Source organism: Chiloscyllium plagiosum, chromosome 5, assembly GCF_004010195.1.
Source record: "Chiloscyllium plagiosum isolate BGI_BamShark_2017 chromosome 5, ASM401019v2, whole genome shotgun sequence".
Classification (NCBI taxonomy): Eukaryota; Metazoa; Chordata; class Chondrichthyes; order Orectolobiformes; family Hemiscylliidae; genus Chiloscyllium; species Chiloscyllium plagiosum.
The window spans coordinates 121537556-121558353 of record NC_057714.1 but is presented as its reverse complement, the minus strand read 5'-3'; the positions used below and the strand labels follow the sequence as shown (position 1 = coordinate 121558353).

The 20798-nt window shown below is 41.4% G+C and overlaps 1 protein-coding gene across 2 annotated transcripts in view; it reads right to left on the bottom strand.

The window, feature by feature from the left end:
* Positions 1-358: 358 nt before the first annotated feature.
* Positions 359-20798, bottom strand: part of hsf1 (heat shock transcription factor 1) — a 100587-nt gene continuing 80147 nt past the window's right edge. The window contains exons 10-14 of one of the 2 annotated variants that reach the window (XM_043690949.1): positions 17172-17255; positions 5061-5166; positions 4401-4466; positions 3694-3760; positions 359-1157 (exon numbers count right to left, since the gene is read on the bottom strand). In XM_043690949.1, the coding sequence (XP_043546884.1) occupies positions 946-1157; positions 3694-3760; positions 4401-4466; positions 5061-5166; positions 17172-17255 (535 nt within the window). In that variant the 3' untranslated portion in view covers positions 359-945. The remainder of the gene's footprint in view (positions 1158-3693; positions 3761-4400; positions 4467-5060; positions 5167-17171; positions 17256-20798) is intronic. The other variant, XM_043690950.1, reaches the window with a different exon arrangement.

Genomic DNA, 20798 nt, shown 5'->3' with positions numbered 1-20798 from the left:
CCTCTGCTTTCTCAGGACTGCACGAGCACGTCTGCTGAGATTGTGGGCCCCAAGACCAACCACACAGCAGTTACATTAATGGCAAGGTTCCACTGCTCTCCCATTGAAATAACCCATCACCAGCACTGGAAAGAAGGAATCAGCGAATTGAGTTTGTCTTCAATGTGAATACGTGAACTACAAGTGAGAGAATGAGAGCACATGGATTATACTCAAAACAGCAATCCTTATCCCTACATTCCAATTTCTGATTCTTCGTGAAACTATTTTGTAAGCTTCCAAAATATAGTGCATAAAAAAATAAACCTCCTTTCTACCACATCATTGCAGGCTTTACAGTACAAGCTAGAATATTAACTTTTTTTAAAAAACCTTTTTTTTTAATACGAATCAAAAATACATCTTCACTTATCAGCAACTGGATTAAAGTGTAAATATACAAAAACAAGGACATTGGAGGGAAGGCAGGGGAGGGGCAGGGAAGGGTGGAGAGTAGGGACAACACAAAACAGAAATTAACATAATATAACGATATCTCTTTACTCAGAGAAAAGTGATAGTGGTTTCTAAATCTTCCTCCAACAGAACTTGTTATTAGGGCAATAGAGTCTAACTGCTCTTTGTCGCTTTAAAAGGGAGAATCAAGATTAAAGAAAATTGCTGTCTGCAATCAATGATCTTGTCCTTAATCAATGATGTTGGGACTTAACAGGAGAAGGATCCCTATGATACACTTCCCTGTGATTGAACCCAGGCTGTTCTCTACTTGCAATAAGAGTTTATCAGGCTAGAAATGCAAACTGGTTAAAATAAAATATTTAAAGATACAGTTTCACTCTCTCATCCTGTGTTCTCTCCTGCAGCAGAAAGCCGTCCCCTGAACAAACAGTCCAGCGTTTGGAGCATGGTTGGGTGGAGGAAAGTAGGGGGAAGGCTCTCCTGGAGTTAGGAGACAGGTGGATCCTTTGTGTGTGACAGGTTGCTGCTTGATAGGAGGGACAGTGGGTCATCATCCGTGGGATCCAGGTTTAAGTTGTCTTCAGGCTGAAAGTACGGAGAATCTCCAAGCTCAAATAAAACCGGGAGGTCCCCTATATCACTGGTGTTGGTGTCTACCATTAGTAGAGGTGGGGCATTGTACTGGACAACTTGCTTTCCTAAACAAGAGAGGAGACACACAAGTTATTCAATTGTGCAGTGCAACTGAGGATATGAACAGAATGGGATTTGGTATCACAGTGACATAGGTCACACAATCCACAGATACAAGGCTCACTTTCCAATTGGACCCAGCAGGTCTCAGCTGTGGACTCATTATAGAATTGTTTGTTCTTAAAGCATATCTTTACACACACTTCTTTCTTCTTTGGGGAAAAGTAGGATAGGTCAGCAGGATTCTCCTGGCATGCTGATTATTTGCCCAATCAATAAAGTGATAAGCAGTCCATTGCGGCAAACAAGTCCTGGTGTTGGACATGAATCCAAGCTTCTGACCGATTGATAGGGATACTGTCACTACGTCATAAGACATTGTGTTGAAATCATTGCAGCTGGACTAGGGAGAGGGTCATCATTCTGCAAGCAAGCATGTCAGGATTCTAATGCTCAGTTCCTGCCATAGTGGTAATGATTATGCCACTGGCTTGGATTAGCGATCCAGAGAGACAAGTTTAAATTTCACAATGGGAGTTGGCGAACATGAAATACAATTGATGCATATGTAATAAAAAGCTTGTAAATAAGAAATATAAACTGCAGGAGGCCAACCAGCACCTCATGTTTGTTTTCAATGAGATCATGGTTAATCTGCGACTCCAACACCATTTTCCTGCACTATTCCCATCTCCCTTGATATAAATGGATCAAGAATGAGGGGGCACAGATTTAAAACAGGTCTGCGAAGGAAATAAACGTGATGCAAGAAGAAGCTTTTACACACACCAAATGGTTCAGGTCTGGAATACACTGCCTGGGAATGTGGTAACGATGGGGTCAATCAAGGCATTCCAAAGGGCAGTACTTAAATTCAAGTAATGTGCCGAATTACAAGAAATGGGCTGCAGAATGGCACTAAGTCATGAAGCTTGTTCAGAGAGCTAGTCTAAGCCGAATGGGTTGAGTGGCCTCCTTCTGCACTATAACATTTCTGTGATATCTTTGACACATAGAAATCTATCCGTCTTAGTCTTGAACATGCCGAACAGCTTAGCCTCCACAGCCCTCTTGGGAAGAATTCCAAAGATTCCTCACCAAGTGAAGAGATTCCTTCTAATCTTAATTGTAAGTGGCCTGTCTTTATTCTAAGACTTGTCCGCTGGCTCACACAGCTCAATCTGCATTCACCCCGTTTCTAACCTGAATGAATTTTGTATCTTTGAATGAGATCACTTCTCCTTCTTCTAAACCCCATAGAATATAGGCCCAGTCTCTTTAACTTTTCCTCATATGACAATCTTTCTGTTATCTTTAAACAGTTGCATGGAAGAACAGGACTTGTACATAGTTGCAAAGGAAAAGACATTTTATTGAGGTTTTTCATCTTGAACAAATCAGGACAATTCATAAGAGTACCAATTCAAGGGCAAAGCTAATACTTATACTACATGAAAGGAGAATTCTGATTGGGAAAGACATTACCATGGAAACTACAACCATTCAACAGCTACCTGCCAGGCTTGGTTTCCATTTTAAACCAGGCAGGTAGACTCTGATGGGTCAAGGCAATGAACCAGTGAATGGCTGTCACCTGTTGTGTCAAGTTGGTGTAGTGTGTGTATGTGTTCTTTCTGTAATGAACAGGACCCTCATGTAAAACAGATCATGGCTGGCATTCTACAAGAGTTACACTTGCCTCACCATCCGCAAACCTATCAATGTCAAACACAAATCTGCTGAACAATTGGGTTGCCATGAACCTCTGGGGTAGCAATTTCCAAAAGGTTCACAGCCTTGAATAAGAGACTCTCTCATCTCAGTTCTAAATGGTTGTGTTCTTCTCCTGAGCATGTTATCCTAGATCTAAACTCCCCAATCAAGGGAAATATTCTCCGAGTTTCTTTCCTGTCAAGACCTTTAATCTTCTATGTTTCATTAAGATCACCTTCCAATCAGCTCCAGGCCCATTCTATTTGCTTACATTTATGTCAAAACAATAATCTCCATGGAGGGTTGGAAGAGGGGTTACAAAGACATTTTAAAGAAGTAAATTGAGAACATAATAGAAAACCAGCACACTTGCCTTTTAGTTAGGCATTTGTGGAGTGGAACAGTAAGTCTATCAATTTATATCTCTATTGCTCTGAATATAAATGGAAACTGGCAAGATCAATAATACAACATTTCTGACTAAATCTGCAATATTTGAAGCTGAGCAGGGAGTTCCATTGGTGAACGTGTAAAGGTTAATGCCATAAGTAATTCACTCACAAAACAGATTCCTGTATTACTGCCTTTTATAGGATTCTGTTGTGCGCTTCGTTTGCCTATGTCCAGAGCTGAAAAATAATTTGGTGGTTGTGAAATTCTTTCAGAATTCACAGGGATGGATGAGAAAGAAGTCAGATAAGTGCAAATCCTTTCCTCTGCAGAGAACTCACATCCAATGGAAGACATTTTAACTCAGAGCAGACAGCATTTTGGGAAATATCCCCAGGCCTAGGTTTAAAAAAATTTTGCAATCTCCCTTTAAGTTACCTGCATCCAAAGTGCTTGTATCTGTCCCCGAACCTTTCTGATCCTGAGAGCCCATCATAACTTGCATCTGCAAAGTTAATTAGCAGAGAGAGAAAAAAAGGTCAGTAATTTGGGAAAATTAATAAAAAAAACTAGCTTTATCAAATGTTTACTTCAAAGCACAGCTCATAACAGAGCCTCCCAAAACAGAGGGAGCAGGAACCCTCCCTTATGTAGGTTAATGCTGGACAAGAGTCATGTGTGACATGAAATATCACTGTTTCTTTCCACTGAGTTAAAAATCACACAACACCAGCTAATAGTCCAACAGGTTAGTTTGGAAGCACTAGCTTTCAGAGCGCTGCTGATGAAGGAGCAGCGCGCTGGAAGCTAGTGTTCCAAATAAACTTGCTGGACTATAAGCTGGTGTTGTGTGACTTTTAACTTTGTACACCCCGTCGAACACCGGCATCTCCAAATCTTTCCACTGATGCTGCCAAATCTATTTAAAACCAAAAGACACTTTCCTTTCATTTTAAATTTTCATTATCCATGGTAATGCGCTTTAATTATAATTACTTTCTCTGATGAGAAAGGTCCCACAGTACCAAACTATAGCTTTCATATTGATTCTAAGGGGAAAATCTGATTCACTTCAGGTCATTACACTAAATATGGTGCTTCTCTGGATCAGAAGTAGAATAATGAATGAGGATTACTCTACTTACTTCTTCTAGGTTCCCCTCCACATCTGGCAAATTCAGGTCAATGGCAGACAGCGAGGGGTTAAACAGCTGCAAATGAAAGAAAGCACAGTTAATTTCCAAACTTCGACCAAAACACAGTAAAAGAGCTCCCTCTGTTGACTGAATGGATAAAGGTACTACATAACACGCATAGAAATACACAGCTGACCTGTTAGCACAGGGATCAGGAGCTTTAACTCCCACTTGACATTGCTACAAGGACATGTTACTCAACCGATTTAAAGTCTTTCCAAGTAAGTGTTCCAGAATTTTCTTTACATATGCTCATATTTTGTCACCGCTTGATAAATATGCACAGAAATAATTTAATTTAGAAGGAGTGGCAACTGATATTTTCTTTTATTCAATGAGCTGGCATTCATCCTGAATAGCCCTCGACAAAGCAGGGTGAGCCAGCTTCTTGAAGGCAACTAAGTGGTTAAAGGTCAAGCTGCAAGTCTGCACTCACGTATCAGCCAGACAGGACATGAACAAACCACATGGATTTTTACAGCAGGTTGGTAATTTAATGGTCCTCATTACATAAACCAGGCTTTTATTCCATATTTATGTAATTAAATTCAAATTCCAGAGCAGCAGCAGGAGAATTAAATCCCCAGTTCACAACCAAAGCAAACTCACATCTAAAAGCGTGCTGGATTCCATATTGAAAGTCTGTCCTGATAGTAGGTTTTGTAGGTTATCCAAACTCGAATCAATTCTATCCAAGTGATTGGAGAAATCATTTCTGCAGAAGAAGAGAAAATGAGAAATAATGCTTTAACTTAGATTGTTTTAAGGTAAGACATTTTCTGTTCCATTACCGTATGTCATTTTTCCAAAAGAATTCCAGGAAGGCTAGGGACAGAAGTGCATGGTAGGTGTCTTCTTATTTTTGATTTTTTTTGTGAAGTGGAGACTGAAACAAGAGACAGGTGTTTTACAAACCAGTGTTTGAAAGAGTGGCTGCAGTTTTGATGGAAAGTAACACAGTAGCCATGGCAGGCATTGCAAATAACTGTTTAAACAATCAGTAAGTGAAGTTCATTTAGCAGAGGGTCTGGAGCCAAGGGTGTGTAATGATACAGCTCTTGTTGGCAATACTAAGCCGATTGATAACTGTCACTCATCCTGCAAACCAATGGCAGAGACCTTTTGCTTGCTAACAGCTGTGTAATTGGTTCTGCAGTGGCTGAGCAGCTTGGAGCTGAAAACAAGTTACAAGAGTGACAGAAATAGAGAGAGAGACAAAAAGAAATGTGTAGATCTTCACCCAACCCAGAAGCTCTGTTCTCCATATTCACAGTTCTCCACAGTTTGAACCTGAAGAAAGTTAGCTTTCCTGCAGCAGGTGCTGGAAGCTGTAACTTCTAAATTGTAAAATCAGAGGCATTTTCCAAGTGTATTAGTAACTTGTTACAACCCAGTGGAAGCATCCGGAGAAAGACATCTGAACAAGAGGTCTGGCCAGTTGAAAACAATTGTCTTATTGGAAGCAGGGAAATAAAGACCACTGAACTGATTTTCCAGTTTTTCTATGTCTTCCAATAATCTATTTTCCCTAATTAAAAACCTAAAGAATTGTGGATGCTGGAAATCAAAAACATAAAAATTGCTGGAAAAGCTCAGGAGGTTTGGATGCATGTGGAGCGAAATGTAGCGAATCTCTGAAGAAGGTTCACTGGTTCTGAAATGGTAACTCTGCTTTCTCTCTATGGATAGTGCCAGATTTGTGTGTATGAACGCGTGTGTGAACATGTGTGAGAGAGAGAGTGAGTATGAGAGAAAAATGAGTTTATATGGGGATTTTTTTTTTGTTAAGTGTTATATGTTAATGGTCTATATCTGTTTAAAAGCAAAATACTGCAGTTCTTGGAAACCTGAAACAAACTGAAAATACTGGAGAATTCTGGCAGCATCTCTGGAGAGAGAACCATTAGAATTCCTTAAGGAAGACTCAGAATGTTAACTCTGTTTCTCTTTCCACAGATGGTGCCAGATCTGCTGAGTGTCTCCAGCAATTTCTGTGTTTGTTTATATCTGTTTGGCTGTAGCCAGAGTCTAATTATTTGTAATAAAGAATAATTCTTGGTTAGTACAGAAACCTGGCCCGTGGTTTCTATCAACCCTAGTCTGTGAAAGTCAGGTAAATTGAGGTATTGTGCATATCATAGACACAAAATCTTTAATATTTGGGGCTCCGGCAATAGTGAGGCTCAGTTTACAGCATGGCACCCCAGTGGGGTGAAACAAAAGCCAACTATGATTTTAAAAACACAGTAGTTGTTCCATAAATTTCACCACCTTTTCCACTTTCAAATATGTAAGTGGTCAAAAGGTGTGGGTGGAAGAGCTGTTCATCAGCCTCAAGCTGCACTTGCTCCTCTTTCAGGAAGCAACCTGGGAAAGGGCTGCATCGTCTCTTTATTAGCATGGCTGAGATTGGAACACAACAAGTGGAGGAAATCAACCTGGTTATACCACAGCTAGATCTCTCAGAATGCAGCACAAGTTAATAAATTGGCAATTTCAAACTGATCTAATGAATGACTTTTCATACGAATATGACCCTTTTTGAGTCAGCATCATGTCAAAGGTTGAAGTCCCCTCAATTTCACCAGGAGGCCACTATTCATTCAACTTTGGATCTGTCACCTCTTCACAGTGTTTGGAGAGAGACCAAGTCACCAATCATTAAGCAAAACAAGAACATACTCACTCAATCTGAAAAGTGCCACTGTAAAGAACAAACATACACCAAGACAGAGAAACACAGTGGAAGTTGAGTGAGGGAAAGAAAGATAGAGACAGAGGGAGAGAAAGTCAAACACAGAGTAAGACACGTAGCAGAACTCAGAACTGGAGAGGGGCACATACACATGGAGACAAAAACAAATGGATAGAGAAAAACACACAAAAGCAATTTTGACATAGAAAGTTACAAAGGCAAGTTTTACATCCACTTCAAGAGTCATGGAGTCCTACAGCATGGAAAAAGACCCTTCGGTCCAACTCATCTGTGCCAACCAGACATCCCAATCTGACCAAGACTCATTTGCCAGCACTTGGCATCCCTTTAAACCCTTCCTATGCATATACCCACCCATATGCCTTTGAAATACTGTAATTGCATCAGCATTTCACCACCGCCTCTGGCAGCTCGTTCCATACGTGTCCCACCCTCTATGTGGAAAAAGTTACAACACAGAACATTACAACGCAGTACAGGCCCTTCAGCCCTCAGTATTGCACTATCCTTAGAAACCAATCTGAAGCCCATCTAACCTACACCATTCCATTCTCATCCAATGACCATTTAAATACCCTTAAAGTTGGCGAGTCTATTACTGTTACAGACAGTGCATTCCATGCCCCTACTACTCTGAGTAAAGAAACAACCTTTGACACCTGTCCTATATCTATCACCCCTCAATTTGAAGCTATGTCCCCTCGTGCTAGCCATTGCCATCCGAGGGAAAAGGTTCTCACTGTCCACCCCGATCTAACCCTCTGATTATCTTATATGTCTTAATTAAGTCACCTCTCAACCTTCTTCTGATTAGATTAGATTGGATTGGATCCCCTACAGTGTGGAAACAGGCCCTTCGACCGAACAAGTCCACACCGACCCTCCAAAGAGCAACCCACCCAGACCCACTCCCCTCCACCTAACACTAGGTGCAATTTAGCATGGCCAATTCACCTAACTTGCACATCTTTGGACTGTGGGAGGAAACTGGAGCACCCGAAGGAAACCCACGCAGACACGGGGAGAATGTGAATAACTCCACACAGACAGTTGCCCAAGGCGGGAATTGAACCTGGGTCCCTTGCACTGTGAGGCAGCAGTGCTAAATACTGAACCCTACAGGTAGTTAGGTAGGTAAATAAAATGTTGTCATTCATCTCGAGGGGACTAGAATATAAAAGCAGGGATATATTTCTGAGGCTTTAAAAGACTCTGATCAGACCACATTTAGAGTATTGTGAGCAAATTTGGGCCCCATTCCTCAGGAAAGATGCATTGGGCTTGGAGTGGGTTTGGTGGAAGTTCATGAGAATGATGCCAGGAATGAAAGGAATGTTTGAGGATTCTGGGACTTTACTTGAGAGTTTAGAAGGATGACTGGGGATCTGATCGAAATTGTCAGAATACTGAATGGCCTAGACAAAGTGGGCGATGGGAAGATGTTTCCACCGTCAGGAGAGATGAAGACGCGAGGGCACAGCTTTCGAGTAAAGGAAGAGCTTTTCGAACGGAGATAAGGAGAAACATCTTCAGCCAAAGAGTGGTGAATCTGTGGAATTCACTGCCACAGAAGGCAGTGGAGGCCAGGTAATTGAGTGTATTTAAAACAGAGATAGATAGGTTCTTGATTGCCAAGGAGATCAAAGGTTACAGCAAGGAAATGGGAAAATGGGGTTAAAAAACCTATCAGCCACGACTGAATGGCAGAGCAGACACGATGGGCAGAATGACCTAATTTCTGTTCCTACGTCTTATGGTCTTAAACCTTTCCGCTCTCACCAGAAACCTATGTTCTCTAGCTTTGCACTCTCCATACTGGGAAAAAGAGCGTGGCTATTCACCCTATCCCTGTTCCCCATGATTTTAGAAATCTCTATAAGGTCACCCCCCCAACTCCAACACACCAGGAAAAATGCTCCAGCCCATTCAGCCTCTCTCCCTGTAGCTCAATCCCGAGTCCTGGCAACATTCTTGTAAATCATTTCTGCACTCTTTCAAGTTTAACAAATTCCTTGCTATAGAAGGGCGACCAGAATTGTTGGCAGTATTCTCAAAGTGGCCTCACCAATGTCCTGTATTACCGCAATATGACATCCCAATTCCTACACTCAACATTCTGACCAGTGAAGGCTAGAGTGCCAAAAGCCTTCTTCAACATCCTGTCTACGTGCGACTCCACTTTCAAGGAACTATGCACCTGCAGCCCTAAGTCTCTTTGTTCAGCATCACTCCTCAGGGCTTTTCTATTAACAGTACAAGTCCTGTCCTGGTTTGCCTTACCTCACATTTCTCTAAATTAAACTCCAACACCTCACATGCAACACCTCACATTTCTCTAAATTAAACTCCACTGTCACTCCTCAGTTCATTTCTAGAATATAGAAAAGTACAGCACAGAACAGGCCCTTTGGCCCACAATGCTGTGCCGAGGTTTATTCTTAATGTAAAATATAATAACTTAACCTATACACCCCTCAACTCACTGCTATCCATGTGCATGTCCAGCAGTCGTTTAAATGTCCCCAGTGACTCTGCTTACACCAACACAACTGGTAATGCATTCCATGCATTCACAACTCTCTGTGTAAAGAACTTTCCTCTGTCATCTCCTTTATACCTTCCTCCTAATATCTTAAAACTATGACTCCTCATACCAGTCAATCCTGCCCTGGGGAAAAGTCTCTGGCTATTGACTCTATCCATGCCTCTCATTACCTTGTATACCTCGATCAGGTCTCCTCTCTTCCTCCTTCTCTCCAGAGAAAAAAGTCCGAGCTTATTCAACCTTTCTTCATAAGGCAAGCCCTCCAGTTCATGCAGCATCCTGGTAAACCTTCTTTGCACCCTCTCCAAGGACTCTGTATCTTTCCTATAATAGAAGGGCCTTTGCCCGAAACGTCGATTCTCCTTCTCCTTGGATGCTGCCTGACCTGCTGCGCTTTTCCAGCAACACAGTTTTAAGCTCTTTCCTATAATAGGCGACCACAACTGGACACAATATTCCAAGTGTGGTCTTACCAGGGACTTGTAGAGCTGCAGCAAAACCTCGCGACTCTTAAACTCGCTCCCCCTGTTAATGAAAGCCAAAACTCCATATGCTTTCTTAACAACCCTATCCACTTGGGTGGCAACTTTGAGGGATTTATGTACTTGCACACCCAGATCCCTCTGTTCCTCCACACTGCCAAGAATCCTGTCTTTAATCCTATATTCAGCATTCGAATTCGACCTTCCAAGATGCATCACTTCATATTTATCCAGGTTGAACTCCATCTGCCATTTCTCAGCCCAGCTCTGCATCCTGTCTATGTGACGCTGCAACCTGCAGTAGCCTTCTATGCTATCGACGACAGCTCAAACCTTTGTGTCATCTGCAAAATTACTAACCCACCCCTCAACCTCCTCATCCAAGTCATTTATAAAAACTATAAAGAGCAGAGGCCCAAGAACAGAGCCCTGCGGGACTCCACTCAACACTGACCTCCACGCAGAATACTGACCTCCAGACAGAATACTTTCCATTTACAACCATTCTCTGCCTTCTGTCAGCCAGCCAATTCTGAATCCAGATAGCCAAATCTCCCTGTATCCCATACTTCCTGACTTTATGAATGAGCCTACCATGGGGAACCTTATCAAATGCCTTTCTGATCAAGGTCTTGGTGTAGTCTGAGATAACCATCCTCATTGCCCACTACACCTTCTATTTTGCTGTCATCTGCAAAGCTACTAAATATACCTCCTATATTCACATGCAAATAGTTTATACAAATGACAAAAAGCAATGGATCCAGACCGATCCTTGTGGCACACTGCTGGTCACAGGCCTCCAGTCTGAAAGGCAACCCTCTACCCATCACCTTCTGTCTCCCACCTTTAATCCAATTTTACATCCAATTGGTTAACTCCCCAGATCCCATGTGATTTAACCTAACTAACCACTCTACCATGCAGAACCTTGTCGAACACTTTGCTGAAGTCTATACAGACGTCTACTGCTCTCCCCTTATCAATCTTCTTGTTACCTCTTCAAAAAAACCATAACAAGCCATGCTGCATCTGGATAGGATGCTTTCCATGGTGCAACTATAAAAATTGGTCATTGCGAACATGCCAAAGTTCCTTAGCCTCCTGAGGAAGTAAAGGCATTGGTGTGGTATCTTGACTGCAGCGTCAACGTGGGTGGACCTGGACAGATCACTGGCGATATCTACTGCTAGGAACTTGGAGCTCTCTACCTCAGCACCATTAATACAGACAGTGGCATGTCCTCCTCTGCCCGTCTTAAAGTGGATGACTAGTTCCTTCATTTTGCTGACACTGAAGGAGATTGTTGTCTTTACATCATGCCACTAAGCTCTCTCGCTCTTTGCTGTACTCTAACTCGTCATTGTTTAACATCTGACTCAGTACAAGCAAACTTGTAAATTGAGGTGGAGCATAATTTAGCCACACAGTCATGTATAAGGCGTATAGGGGCCGAGTACACAGCCTTGCGGGGCACTGGTGTTGAGGATTATTGTGGAGGAGATGCTGATGTTTGTCCTTATTGATTACGGTCTGGAAGTAAGGAAGTCAGGAAGTCGAGGATCCAATTACAGAGAGGAAAGCAGAGTCCTAGGTCTCAGAGGTCGAAGATGAGTTTGCATCTTTGCATTCTACAGCTTTGATGCAGGGTAAATTCACAGGCATTTCATCCACGGTGCTGATGTGACTTAATGGATAACTATTTGTTTTTGTCACTTTCTAATTGTGAATCATCGCAACCCAGCAACTTTAGCAGAGGTCTCTTGGTAGTACCTTAGCAATTCTGTTTTTATTATAACAACATTGAGCTGTTTTGAAACAATAAAGTGCCTACATCAATTAGCTGTTTGAAATTTTTGTTGGACTTTTATTTGGGCCACCTGTTTGGATATTAATATATATTGATAATTTTTAGAAAGCAATGTGAACTTCCAATTAATGAATGAAAGGATGGTATTCCAATATTTTGTGGTTCAAAACGTTGACTATAATGAAAAGACTAAAAGCTGAAGCAATTAAGCATTATTATTGTTGACAACTTGCACTTCAAATTACAGAAAGTAATACCTTGCATTTTAAACACAAACACAAAAAGACTTGACAGGTAGACACAATACCGGTCCTTTAAGTGGTCGTACCATACCCCCAGAATCAGTCCAAAATTATACTTAATTGGAGACATCTGCCTTTTTCCTTTATCTATCCAGTTACATCTAGCTTGATAACTGTCATTTGTAATGGGAGCATTACTGCAGATCTTCTTTCTGGTGTGAAAGAAGATTTTAATTTGTTTGAGATTTTTTACAAAATTCAAGTTCGTGCTTCCACTCACATTCTGGCAAGTTTATGGGCGGCACGGTGGCTCAGTGGTTAGCACCGCTGCCTCACAGCACCAGGGACCCGGGTTTGATTCCTGCCTTGGGCAACTGTCAGTGTGGAGTTTGCATATTCTCCCGGTGTCTGTGTGGGTTTCCTCTCACATCCAAAAATGTGCAGGCCAGGTGAATTGGCCATGCTAAACTGCCCATAGTGTTAGGTACATTAGTCAGGGGTAAATATAGGATGGGGGAATGGGTCTGGGTGGGTCACTCTTTGGCGGGCCGGTGTGGATTTGTTGGGCCGAAGGGCCTGTTTCTATACTTAGGGTATTTAAAATCTGAACCATCGGGCCTTTAGACTTCCCCTTAGCTCTGTCAAGTCAGCACAATCTCAGGGCTGCGTCCTGAAGGGACCGATCCAGATACAAGTGAAAAATGAGAAGGGGGTCGTCTCCTAGCTGCAGATGGGCTATGACTAGGGAATATCCTACTTTTTGAATGTAATATTTTCTACAGAAGGTAGAAAGCACAGAGAATAGCAGCATATATCTGTCATTAGGAAAATGCTAAAGTCTATTATAAAGAATGTAATAGCAGAGCATTTAGATGTACATAACATGATCAAGCTGCATCAGCATGGCTTCATGAAGGGGAAATCATTCCTAACAAATATGTTAAAATTCAGGAAGGAGTTAACAAGCAGGAGAAAGGGGGAAACCAGTTGAAGTAATATATTTGAATTTCCAAAAGGTGTTGATAAGGTATCACATAGCAGGCTACTTAATAAGATATACACGAAGAGAGGATTGGCTTACTGATAGAAGACAGAATTGGGGTAAAAGGTGGCATTTTTAGGATGGCAACCTTTATCTAGTGGATGGTCACAGGAATCAGAGTTAGGACCACAATTATTCACAATATATATATAAATGGTTTGAATAAGGAAAGTGAACACACTGTCAAGTTATGACATAAAACAGATGGGAAGACAAGTGGTGAGGATGACTCAAAGAATCTGCAGAGGGATATGGACAATTTAACAAATGAGCAAAAAACTTTGCAGATGGAATATACTGTCAGAAAATGAGGTCATGCACTTGATCAGGAAGATGAAGAGATAAAATGTTATTTAACTAGATAAAGCCACAGCACAGAGAAATTTGAGCGTCATTGTACAAGAGTAACAAAATGCTAACATTCAAGTTCAGCAGATAATAGGGAAGGCACATAGAATGTTGGCCTTTAATTCAAAGAGAATAAAGTATAAAATTAAGGACATTTTGCGAAAACTAGTCAGATCACACGTAGAACACTGAACAGTTTCGGTCCCCTTCTCTAAGTAAACGTACACTAGCATTGGTGACAGCCCACAGTAGGTTGACCAGCTTATTCTGGTTATGGGGAGATTTTCTCATGAGGAGAGGTTGAGTAGGTTGGAGTCCTGTAATCATTGCAGACCTTACTGAAACACGAGATTCTTAAGGGATTGACATGGTAGCTGCAGAAAACCTGTTTCCCCTGCCCTGTGGGAGAGACTCGGAGCAGAGAGCACAACCTCAGATTAAGAGACTGCCCATTTCTTCTCAGAGGGTAATGATCCTGTAGAATTCTTTACCGTGGACCGTTGTAGAGGTTGAAAAATGTAGTGCTGGAAAAACACAGCAGGCCAGGCAGCATCCGAGGAGCAGGAGATTCAATGTTTCGGGCATAAGCCCTAATTCAGAGGTTGGGTCATCAAGTATATTCAAGGCTGAATTAGACACATTTTTAATCAGAAAGGTAATCCAAGAGATATGGGATAAGGCAAAAAAATTAAGCTGAGGATTATCAGAACAGGTATCTCACTGGATAACACAGCAGACCCATTGGGCTGAATGGCTTACTTCTGCCCCTAGGTTTGTATAATAACTACAAACAGACTTTGGATGGAATGGGTTGATTAGTATTTATTCAATCTAGACTTGCCGGAATCAAAAAAGGGCAAATATTTATTTCAGCTTAAAATGGTGAGTAAAGCTGTGATAAACATCTGAAACTTTGTTCACTGGAAAGGTTGATAGTGTATAACTGAACCAGAGAGAACAGAAAGTCCAGTGTTTGATACAAACACAAAAATTCCAAGCAAGGCAGCAAGTGTGTACCAGTTTTCCTTATGGTTTGGTTGGGTGCTGATAGGAATAGAAGTGAATTTGACAGAGTCCAAACAAATCCCAGTGGATGATCTACCTCCAGATCAAATCTGTATAAACATAATTTGTTATTAGTTGAATTGACAATGTGGAAGGCAATTGTTGATTACAAATCAGAACAAACTGAAAAGAGAACTTTTCAACAACAACACTAGAACTAATGTGATGATGCTATGGCTTTAAGAGGGTATTTTGGAATGTTTTATTTACAAAGAGATAGAATGAGAGATGTAGAACTGTCTGTAAAGAAGGTAAACAGCTTGGGAGGTCTTTGTATTTAAAAAGAGTTGGAACAATGGAGGCAGTCTGGCTGGGTGTGGCCAGCTCTCTCAAACCAGGCTTTATAGTTTTTTTTAGTTTTTATGTTTACTTTTAAGGAATTGCTGTTTGTGGACTTGAAGTATAGCTATCTTGTCCTTTTCTCAGTTACAGCTAGAAGCTAGGGTTTCTCTCTGCTGCTAAATTACCCAAGAAACAAATCTATTTTTCTGATTTTATCTTTTTGCCAAAGGGTGTGTTTATGGGATGTTACTATATTGGAACAGTTAGTTAGTAATAGTTACTCTATCTACTGTGAAGTTTTCCAATAGAGTCAAGTTATTCTAAATTCCTCTTTCCCTGGTTGTATTTTAACTATGGCATTTAAACAAATTGTGTTTTAGTTAATGTTGGGCAGTTTGACCAATTGAATTGCATCTGGAACATAGCGTGTTCCATCTGCCTGTAAAATAACAGAGTTAGGGTCTAGGCCATGATCCTAAAATATTTTGGGGGATCTGGTCTGGTCCATAACACTAACTACATCTATTCACTCCCATTGATCCCTAATTAAAAGAATGGACAGTGGGAAGTGCCCACAGAACTGCCCCCAGCAAGGTTTGAAGGATGAGGTGAAAAAAATCATTAACTAATGAAGAGGCAACATAAAAGTTATTGGGTCCACATGTCAGACACTGAACCCTCGAAGCTATGTTGATGAGGTAGGAAGAAGAGTCACATTTGATAAAATGTTAAGTCTGTCTCTCTCCAGAGGCTGCTAATTCATGCAGAGTTTCTCCAGCACTTTATGTACAGAGTATCTGCAGTATTTTGCTTTTATTACTGTTTTGTCCTGTTGTGTAAATTGTTGCAATAATGTGAAATTTGTCTTTCTTTTATTTGTCCTGATGAGTGCAAAGTCAATGTGCTTTGGTAATTTGATTTCTTATCGCTGAAAGGAGATGCATAATTTTGCAAAACATTGATGAGAATTCCCATCCAAATCATCTCTCAGCAAGAGACAGGAAAGAAATAGTGCCACAGGTACTGAAAGATTTCTATTGGAAGGAGTGAGGTACCAGAATGCCATCATTAGGAATTAGGGAGGGGAAGAAACAGTTGCACGCAAGACAGAAGGAGAAGAGGACCGTTAACATGACACATGGTCAGTAAGCTGAATGTGGAACAATGTTCATTTTAACTCCAATTCTAATCTTTAAAAAAAAACAGTCCACCTTTAAGTAGTGAAGTGATCAAAATTGGCTAGTCCAAAGTAGAAATTAAAAAGATCTTAGTGGGGAATGTCCTAAACTCCATATCTGTGCATGTAGTCAGCATACAGCACATATAAAAATCTATATTGTGTAGTTATGCCTGACCAATATTCATACCCCTGATCAACACTGGCAAAAGCACCGACACATATTTTATGGCGACCTGCAGGAGCCTGCCCATATAACAGTTAGCCCATTTGAAAAGTAGCTAGCATGAAAAGTCTGATTGTGATACAGCGTGCTATAATTAAAAAAAAATCCTCAAGAGCTGTCAAAAACAGAGCTTATGTCTGACACTTAGCTTGGAACTCAACAGCAAAACAGGGCAGCATTTCTAGAGGCTGCTCACTTGCTCATTCCACAGATCCAGTCATATTTCACACTGTAATAGCCTATGGATACGTACAGTCACTATGCTACAGCATGCAGAGGAGAGTAGTCAGAATATATTAAACACAAACAAATAATATATCTTGTAGTACATTTAATACATTAAAAAACCATACAACACAGAAAAGCTGCTTTTTCTCTCGATAATACATCACCGTGTCCAGTAGAAATTGGAAAATAAATCTATATTGCTCTCAAATGAGGCACTAATACCTCAGCGCACCCAAGGAGCAAGAAATTTTCAAGCCCCTTTATACTCAGCAATGCAATCAAAACTTTTATTCACTTAGACTGCCTGAAAAGACTTTGACAAAGCGGTTACAGGCCTGCCACTTGTGCAGGGATGGGATGGTGGATTGAGGAAGCTTACAGGCTTGAATGTTAGTTAACCTCCCTCCTTTCCTAGGTTATGGGCAAATAAAATGATTGAACAAGGACAATGAAGATACTTGCTCCCAGACCTGCTCTGCATTGTTGATTGGGTGGAGTATTTATACCAAGACACGTTGTGTTTATCAGGGAGACAGCAGTGTAATAGAAATGCTAACCCTATCAGTGCTCTGGGGTGAGTAGAGGAGGAAAGACTGGAGATAACACAATTGACCTCTGACATCTGCTGGGCTTGAATCAAACTGAAAGACAGAAACAGAAGGTCATGCTAGACACTACGAGAGACAGCAGCACAGATTTCCCAAATCCCATCACTATTTTCTTGAACCAGATCCAAACACTAACTTTAGTACAGCAATACAAGCTTGAAGTAAAAAGTTTCCCGTTAATTTCTACACATCTTTGCTGCTGAGTTAGGGAGTCCCCACTCAATGAGGCAGTAGTACTCAGAGAAACCCTTACCAAACTTCCACAGGAAAACCTGCAAGGCGAAATACAAGAGAAACAGGATGCAGTTGCCTTGGCATAACATGTTGGTCAACTAGGACTTGTGGGCTGAACACTGAGTAAGATTGTTTTAGGTTTTGGACTTAGTTGTGGCCAGTAAAAATTAGGGCGCAATGTGAACGAAAAAAATTACCTGTTGTATCTGTGGGCAAATTACAATCAGTGCTCTTATTCAATTTGAACAGGAGTGCTGTCAACTTACAGTTGTGCTCTTGTAAGTTCAGTGTCAAACTGTAATGAGATCAGGGAACGGATTAGTATGCAAAAAATGAGCATGGATCGATAAACAAACTGAGGGATAACTTTGGGGACATGAGGGCTGAAATCAAAGCACACTATGGCCATGCAAGTTGCATGAACCAAGACCAGAGTGGAGTGATTATAAGGAGGTCAGGAGTGATTATAAGGACATCAGAAAGCATGAGTTCCATGGTTGGGGCTATTAACCTGGTTTAATGAGGGAACCCTGGCTGACAGATATAAATAAAAGTCTCAGACACTTTCTGTTCACTCAGAGCTGGCTGGGTGGAAGCCGAACCAGTGTCAAGTACTATGCACGTGTAAATACAGAGTGACTTGGTAACAGGATACAGGCCTCTGTGGAGTTTCAAACTGTGGATTGAGACCCCAGTGGGATCACCATCTGAACTTTTGGTTCTGAGACTACAATAGTTGCAATGAGGATCTAACTGAGTACCAACAGCTGAGCGCCTCTCTGAATCCTTGCATTTTAACAATATTGTGTGCAGTTTAACTGGTTGATCTTAGAATGTCCTGTCCTGGAAAACACGGGTAAAGGTGCTTTCATCTAAAACTAACTCCTCAGTCTAAGCAGCTCCCCTACCCTCTGGGTGCGATAGCCTAGTGGTATTATTGCTAGACTGTTAATCCAGAAACCCAGGTAATATGCTGGGGACTCAAGATCGAATCCTGCCATGGCAGACAGTGGAATTTGAATTCAATTAAAAAAAAAACAGAATTAAGAGTCTAATGATGACCATGAATCTTTTGCTGATTGTCAGGAAAAGCCCATCTGGTTCACTGACATCCTTTAGGGAATGAAATTGCTGTCCTGACCTGGCTTGGCTTACATGTGACCCCAGACCCAGAGTAATGTGGCTGACTCTTCAACTGCTCTCTGGGCAATAAATTCTAGCCCAGCCAGCGATGCCCTCATCCCTTGGATGAACAAGAAAAGAAAACATCTTCACTCTCAAGTCTCTCTCCCTCCCCCACTCTCTCGGTTTTGCAACTATGGCAATTTTCAAACAGCAAGATGGAATCACAGTGGGAAAAGCATTGGCACAGAATTGGAGTGCACATTAGATTTGATGTACCATATGTTTAAAACAAAAGGTTCAGTTCAAAATTGCAACTTTATTGCTTTTAGAAACAAATTTTAGATTATAACTACCGCTCTGCACTCAGATGCAGAGGTTACAGTATCTACCTATGAGTTTGTGCCTCAGGTTCCCTGAACAGATGACTCTCCAGATTATGTTCTCCAAGGAGAACAAAGCAGAAACATACTCTCTGTGAATGATCTAATGAAGGGGAGAAATTCTGCAGATGTGAGGTTCATTCTAGATGTGGATCATCCTGAGTCCCTACTTAAAACCAAATAGACAGAATCAAACTCACGTAGTTATACAACACAGAAAGCCACTTGGTCCACTGTGCTGACTCTTTAAAAGAGCTACTCAACAAGTTCCACCATCCCATTGCCCTCCTGCAGCTGAATAACGTATAACCTCTTCAATGTATCCAACTCCCTTGGAATGGCAACCATCCTTGCAGGCTGCGGATTCCATAAATCCCGCTGTGTGCTAAAAACAAAACTCCCCACATTACTAATTAAATAGGTGAGGGGACTGAGAGCTATCCACTATTCAGCTTGGATCCTTGCTCCAAATGTGTTATGCCACTGAATTAGGAAAGTAATTGTTTCTTCATTTCTGTAATTTATGAATAAGTGAGAGGAAGGAATAGTAGGGAATAAAGGGACTTTTCAGAGCTGTGAGTTTATTGGGTCAGTGAGCACTCACTGTGAAGGGTCTGTGCAAAGTAAAAGGCACAGGAGGAGCTGATGAAAACACTGAAAATAGGAACAGGAGTAGGCCATTTGGGTCCACCATTCAATATAATCAGAGCTGACCATCCTACTTAGCACCCTGTTCCCACTTTCTATCCATGCCCTTCGATCCACTTAACACCAAAAATGATATCTAACTCTGGAAAAACAATTAAACGCTTTGGCCTCAACTGCTTCCTGTGGCAGGGAATCCCACAGGTTCACAAGCCTCTAGGGTGAAGAAATTCTTCTCATCTCAATAACAAGTAGTCCAGGTGCAAGTTTAAAGGCATGGTAGTGTAGCTCAGTCATGTGGAATGCCCATCCTGTGGCATGTGGAGAATCATGGACATGACGTGACTGAAATGAACGAGCATGCAGGAACTCAAGGTCAAGGTTTTCGAACTTCAGCAATAGCTAGAATCATTGCAGTGCAGTGCTGAAGATTATAACTGTGGGGTTAGCACTTATGGAAGTGGTCACATTAGAGTTAAGAACTCTGCAGGCAGAAAAGGAATGGATGATTATCATGATTATTGGGCATATTGTGCAGGCGTCTTCAGATGGTATCTTGCTGACTAATCAGTTTTCCATTCTGAATATGTTGAGGGCAGCAGACTCTCAGAGGAATGGTATTGTGTTATGAAATTCCATAGTTAGGGCTGTAACTCCAGAATGCTATGTTGCTTTCCTGGTGCTAAGACCAAGGATGGCAATGAGCAGCTGCATGACATTCTTTTGGGGAGGGCATGGTTCATACTGGCATCAATTACACTGATGGTACCCTGAAAGCAGAGTTTAGGGAATTAGGAAAGGTATTGATAAACAGTATCTTGAAGACAGTAATCTCAGTATTATCCCAGTATCAGGGATAAGAAGAATGAGTGAAGTAACACATGTCAGGAGAAGCGGTGCAGAAGACCATAAAATATAGGAGCAGAATTGGGCAAACTGAGTCTGCTCTGTGACTTGATTATGGCTGATGTGTTTCTCAACTCCATTCTCCTGCCTTCGCCCTCTAACGTTTAATCTCCTTACTAATCAAGAATCTATATCTCTGCTTCAAATATATTTAATGGTTTGGCCCCCACAACCCTCTGCAGCAACAAGTTCCAGAGATTCACCAGTCCTCTCATTTCAGTTCCAAAGGTTGTCCTTCACTGAGGGTCTGCCCTCAAGCCCTAGTCTCTCCTCCTAGAAACATCTT